This window comes from Aegilops tauschii, chromosome 3, assembly GCF_002575655.3.
Source record: "Aegilops tauschii subsp. strangulata cultivar AL8/78 chromosome 3, Aet v6.0, whole genome shotgun sequence".
Lineage (NCBI taxonomy): Eukaryota > Viridiplantae > Streptophyta > Magnoliopsida > Poales > Poaceae > Aegilops > Aegilops tauschii.
In genome coordinates, this window is record NC_053037.3 from 428,207,694 (window position 1) to 428,213,693 (window position 6,000).

At 45.5% G+C, this 6,000-nt stretch overlaps 1 protein-coding gene across 1 annotated transcript; it reads left to right on the forward strand.

Annotated features, from left to right (window-relative positions):
• The first annotated feature begins 1,425 nt into the window (after positions 1-1,425).
• LOC109770487 (lipoyl synthase 1, chloroplastic) lies at positions 1,426-4,713 on the forward strand. Its single transcript, XM_020329195.4, has 7 exons — positions 1,426-1,845; positions 2,001-2,182; positions 2,363-2,453; positions 2,539-2,696; positions 3,557-3,728; positions 3,814-3,924; positions 4,382-4,713. Exons 1-7 carry the CDS (start codon positions 1,558-1,560, stop codon positions 4,466-4,468), a joined length of 1,089 nt encoding a protein of 362 aa, XP_020184784.1. The 5' UTR covers positions 1,426-1,557; the 3' UTR covers positions 4,469-4,713.
• The last annotated feature ends 1,287 nt before the right edge of the window (positions 4,714-6,000 follow it).

A 6,000-nucleotide genomic window follows, 5' to 3' on the forward strand; every position in this document is an offset into this window, starting at 1 on the left:
TCCGCGGTCGCGGCTGCCGCATTGTAGATCGCTTTAATTCCCCGGCGAGAGCATAGACATGATCTCCTCTCGACTGCGAGCGGGGGCGGCGGGTGTGACGGAAATGTTGAGCCTCCAGATCTAGGGCGCTGATAAAACTGAGCCACCAAAGCTCTCACGCCAAATTGAGCTCCTCGGCCCCGTCGGATCACACGCATGGACGTATCTGATCGTTGGGCGTTAGGGCATCTACAGTCGGCGCCTCAAACCAGCCTTAAACATCTCTGCGGATGGCCCGGCCACTGGCCCGTCAAGAAGATTTAGACGGCTCTTAAGTTGGCCTCAAACGTTCAGGCTGACCGGCACCCCTAATATCCAGCCTAGATATGTGTTGAATATGGGGCGCACGGGCGCGTCCGTCATGTCAAACTGGCGAAAGCGTCCTACAGGGAATCGGTCGGAAACCTGGCGGTTCCACAGACGCCTCCTTTGCTGCTACTGTGGGGGTGTGATCACCGCGTGGCACCGCTCCGACACGCCGCTCGAGGCCAAATTCAGTTATTTAAGTCGGCTGGCGTCCCCAACCCTAGACACATCCACCTCCGCCTTTTCGTGCCGCCAGCTCAAGCCCATCCACCATCTCTCTCCCGCTCTTCCCACTCCATCTGACATCGCCATGGTTCGGCAAAACAAGACCACCTATGCTATGCTCACGCTGGAGCGCCGGTTCTAGATTGAGCAGGAGATTTGGGCGAAGCATGCCACATGCATCGCAGCCGACTTGCCTCCGGACTCGCCCGAGCAGGAGGATGAGGAGCAGCTGGAGGCAGGGGAGGATGAGGAGCAACAGCCGACTCCGATGGAGGTGCCGGATCCGAAGAAGGAGGAGCTGGCGCTGGCTCCGGCTTCGGGCTTCAACATGAAGGACGCGGAGACAGAGTTCATGGGTGTGCAAGCGGTCGAGATGGCGGAGCAACAGGCCATCCCAGAGCCCATCCAGGATGAGGCATATGTGAAGGCTAACCTCAGTTAATTTGGCAAGGACGGGCGGCGACCGACGCGCTCTTCGACGAGATCGAAGCGAAGATGTATGCGCAGGTCAACGCGGAGGAGCCGCAGGAGCCGGAGCTGCGGTTGCCGCCATGTATCCGGAGCTGGGCACGGAGATAGTGGACATCACCGACAAAGATAAAGGTAGTACTGTATCTGATCTACTGGATTTTATCGTTTGCACGCTTTTCTAGAAATGATCACAGATTTATAGTATGATGAAGTATCTGGACGCAGAGAAGCAAATTTAACACGTGATCAGTCACTATTTATGGATGCGGGCCTTTGAGGCGTTGCAAGTCTTCCTTGTGTTCATCGGCAGCGTACCAAGAAAATACTTGTACCTCTTCTACCCTTCACTTTCACTTGTAGACGTCTCGTGGTTTGCGAGAGATTGGCCGCCCACTCCGAGGGGTAAAACTGGAACGGGGGCAAAATCTTACCCCTCGCTCGAGCTCATCGCCTGCACCTGCACGGCGCCACGGCTAGACAAGCCTGTGCAATCGGGCGCCCGATTCGCCGGCCACGATGCACAGCTCGCTCGCTCGGCAGGTGGGCCCGCCGATCCGGCCTGGCTGCGCGGACCAGGCCCGCCGCGATCGATCCGGTTCGGTCCGGTGCCACGCCGAGGCCGCGCCGCCGGTGTCCGTCGCTAGGACGGGGCCGTACACCGGGAGGGACCCGGAGGTGAAGAAGCCGGCGTGGCTGAGGCAGAGGGCGGCGCAAGGGGAGAAGTACGCGCGGATGCGGGAGTCGCTCGGCGAGCTCAAGCTCAACACCGTCTGCGTCGAGGCCCAGTGCCCCAACATCGGCGAGGTATTCTACACGCACCGGTGCACGCCTCCCGCCGCGGCAGTGCTTCGCTCGTGCGATTCGATCCTGCGTGCCTAGCATAATACGATCGGGACGAGGAATTTCTGCCGCTTTCGAGTGTCGGGTTTAACGAAATCTGCTGCTTTTGCGGGGCGCAGTGCTGGAACGGAGGGGGAGGGGCCGGCGGGGAAGGGGACGGTATTGCCACGGCGACCATTATGGTGCTCGGCGATACTTGCACGCGCGGTTGTCGATTCTGCGCCGTGAAGACCAGCAACAAGCCTCCGCCGCCGGATCCCATGGAACCTCTGAACACGGCCTTGGCCGTTGCAAGTTGGGGGTAAATTTCTGCTGATTGCTCATACAAATTTACCACTATTGGCTTGTCATCTTTGAGCGACTGATTTAGTAGGAAGAAATAACGGTGCAGTTTATGAAGTTTGGATTTAAACCAATGCAAATATGCTAATTTACGATGCATGATTACACAGAATATTTGACAGAATGTTGTTCTTTCCAGAGTAGACTATGTTGTGCTGACAAGTGTTGATAGAGATGACTTACCTGATGGGGGAAGTGGCCATTTTGCTCAGACAGTGAGAGCTTTGAAGGTTTACCTCATATTCTAGTTTGGTGTGTCTTTCATTTATCTTTTTTCAAAATACCATGCTAAAGATTTCTGGACTTCCTATACAGGAGCTCAAACCTGGGATATTGGTGGAATGCTTAACCTCGGATTTTCGAGGTGATCTGGAGGCTGTTTCCTCTTTGGCCGATTCTAATCTAGATGTCTTTGCGCACAACATTGAAACTGTGAGGAGTCTGCAGAGAATTGTGAGGGATCCTCGAGCAGGGTAATTTGATCCATTGATTTTAGTGGCATAACATTGTATGTTAGACTATTGTAAAATTGAAGTTTGAAGCACCAATAACTTAATTCCCCTGATTAACTGACCTGTTAGATTACCACTCATCAACAATTCCGAAACAGCAAGTACAAAAAATTGCTACTTTCGGTTTCTTTCTTGTTTAGCTATACAATGGCTAGAGGTTTGAAACACTGTATGCATAGTCCTGGCTGAAACCAACCTAACAAAGTTAAACAAATATTTATTATAAATTCATTTCATTTGTCTTGTTTACTTGACTAATATGCGTAGTCCTGGCTGAAACCAACCTAACAAAGTTAAACAAATATTGCTTCTATTCATTCTAGTGTTCTGACACTGCAATCAGTTCTACCACATAACTGTACTACAGCAATGTGATCAACCTCAGGCAGTGTTTTAGTCTGGATGATGTATCTTCAAATTTGACCTCTGAGCAACTATGAATCTAATTTCTATCCAGCTGCACAAACCTTATCAAAATGTTCTCAGATGTGTACCATATCAGAGACCATAGTTTCGATCAAAAGCAGAATGTTACTGTCTATTTGATTAGTGAGCTACTATCGTTATATCACTTTATTGCCAGATATTGGATTATTTCTTTTAGCTGGCCAATTGTCATTCCCTAGTACCTGGATGTCTTCAGTTTGCATGACACGGTGTGTTTTATTTGAGTTTTGCTAAAATGCTAACGCTAATGATGAAGGTGCCTAGTACAGAAGTTAGTATATTCTGGCAATGTCCAGTTAGCCCTTGTATCTTCTTCTTCTTTTCTCATGGTATCTGGTTCTGGAAGGATCTCTTATGACCTCTCATTTTTACAGATATGAGCAGAGCTTAGCTGTCCTAAAGCATGCAAAAATTTGCAAAGAGGGGATGATAACCAAGTCTTCTATCATGCTTGGTCTTGGGGAAACTGACGAGGAGGTGAAACAAGCCATGATTGATTTAAGGGCAGTTGGTGTTGATATTCTCACATTGGGCCAATATTTGCAGGTTAGCCCTGTACCCATATTTAACTTTGGTGTAGCATGTAACTAAATCCTTCTCTTCTTATAAACCAAACTACTTGATGTTACAGCCAACAGAAAAACATTTGACGGTTAGGGAGTATGTGATGCCTGAGAAGTTCCAGTTTTGGAAGGAGTATGGTGAATCGTTGGGTTTTTGTTATGTTGCTAGTGGACCTCTGGTAAGTGCTACATGTCGTTGATTACTCCTGTGTACTGCTGCTCTGAAAAAATTGGTACTACTATGCATAACTGAAGTTCTGGAAATATTATCTTGATTGCCCATGCTATATAGTTAATCAAGAAATACAGTTCTGGTCCTATTTCTAGTTCTTTGATCCAATAGTGGAGTGGGCATGTAGTTTCATAATAGCCCGTACCAGTGAATTTTATAAGATGAACGGGTGGACAGGCCCCTGTTTCATATAGTGAAATCCGTAAAAAAAAAATTAATAGTTCAGGAGTCTGAAACAAGCAATAAAGAACAGACTGAGCTCAAAGGCAACAGCCTCTGACATGCAGCAACGGATGCAATACAATGGTCAAACGCCTTGGACTAGGTTTTGCAAGCATACAAACGTAGCCCCTAGCAGTGCAATTTGCATGAACTCACTTTCTTTGTTGTGCGATTCTTGTCAGGTCCGGTCTTCGTACCGTGCAGGAGAGCTCTTTGTCGAGAATTTGGTCAGAAATAAGAAGTCTAAGCCTGCATCGGCCTCCTCTTAAGTCTCAACCAAGATATGTCGACCTACAAAAGCAATCCATCGGATTCTTCCACTTTGTATGTTCAGAGCAGCACCAGAAAAGCGGGGGCGGCACAATCATTCTATTATTCTGAAAGTTTGTCCCCTGCTTTTCTTTTTTGAATATGCACACACACTTTTGATATTTATCACTGTAGATGCCCGGATGCCATTTTTGTTGTTGTATCATTACCTTTGAAAGAATATAGGAAAAGCTATTCATGAGTAGTCCACAGCTGTCCCTCTGTCGTTTGATTATGCGATGCTTTATGCATCACTTAGGAGAACGCATCCAGCACTTTCATGTCTTAGGTACTTCCGGTGCACCTGTATGTTTTGGCCTATTTAAAAGTTAAACATTTTTTTGGAGATAAAATCACAACACTGACACTACATATATCTATTATGCTATAAAATTATAGAATCAAAATCTATATGTAGCTTGAGGAACAAAAACACTTAATAGTGTTAAATTGGCCGAATTCATAGTTCAATTTGAACTAGTTGCTATTCATAGCTAGATTTGTCTCTCTTTTTTCTAGTTTTCTGAGTGATGTTTTGAATTTGGATTTGAAATTTTGTGACACAGGTGATATACTATCCTGTCTTTGTTCCTAGAATTTTCCATGACTCTTATTGTGAAGTTCTCATAATCATATACGGGGGTGCTGGAATTTTGGTCACTCTTATTGTGAAGTTCTCTGATATAGGAGTGCCGGAAATACTCCAAACTCGAGAGCACGTGATAGGTTGATATGGAATGTGTTTTAGGCTTGCTTTATCTTTACTGTTCCTTTTGTTTTAGTTTGTGTAATAATTTTGTTGCGGTTTCTTTAATGGAAATGGACGAGGCTTGTTGTTTTAAAGAAAAGGTTCTTAATAGTCCTCTGGTAGAGCACGTGATACATTGTTAACAAACTTTTTTTGCAGAACATTTTTTAGAATCTACCACAAAATTTACAATATGTACAGATCAACCAAAAACGAATTATATTGTACGCGAAGCTTGTTGAAGCATGATAGCACAATGGTAGGCTGACTGACTCCACAGATTTAAGTCCACCGAAAGATAAAAGATGGTCACATCAGAAGCTTCGTAATGACCTAGTTGAGCATACGTGGAAGTGGTTTTCTTTTTTATGTTTCAATCATATGTCTTCATGTTTTATTTGGATTATTTTATGTGTTTCTTGTGCAGATTTCATTCATATTTGAAATTTTCGAAAATTATGACTTTGAAATATTGTTGAATTGTGCTCGGATAGAAATATACTCCCTCCGTTCCTAAATGTAAGTCTTTTTAGAGATTTCACTACAAACTACATACGGATGTATCTAGACATATTTTAGAGTGTAGTTCACTCATTTTGCTCCGTATCTAGTTCATAGTGGAATCTCTAAAAAGACTTATATTTAGGAACGGAGGGAGTAGAAGTTTGAACTGGTACTACATTGGCGTGTGGTGTGCCAACCAAACATTCAATACGCTTTGGTCGATTGAAACTTCAATAAATA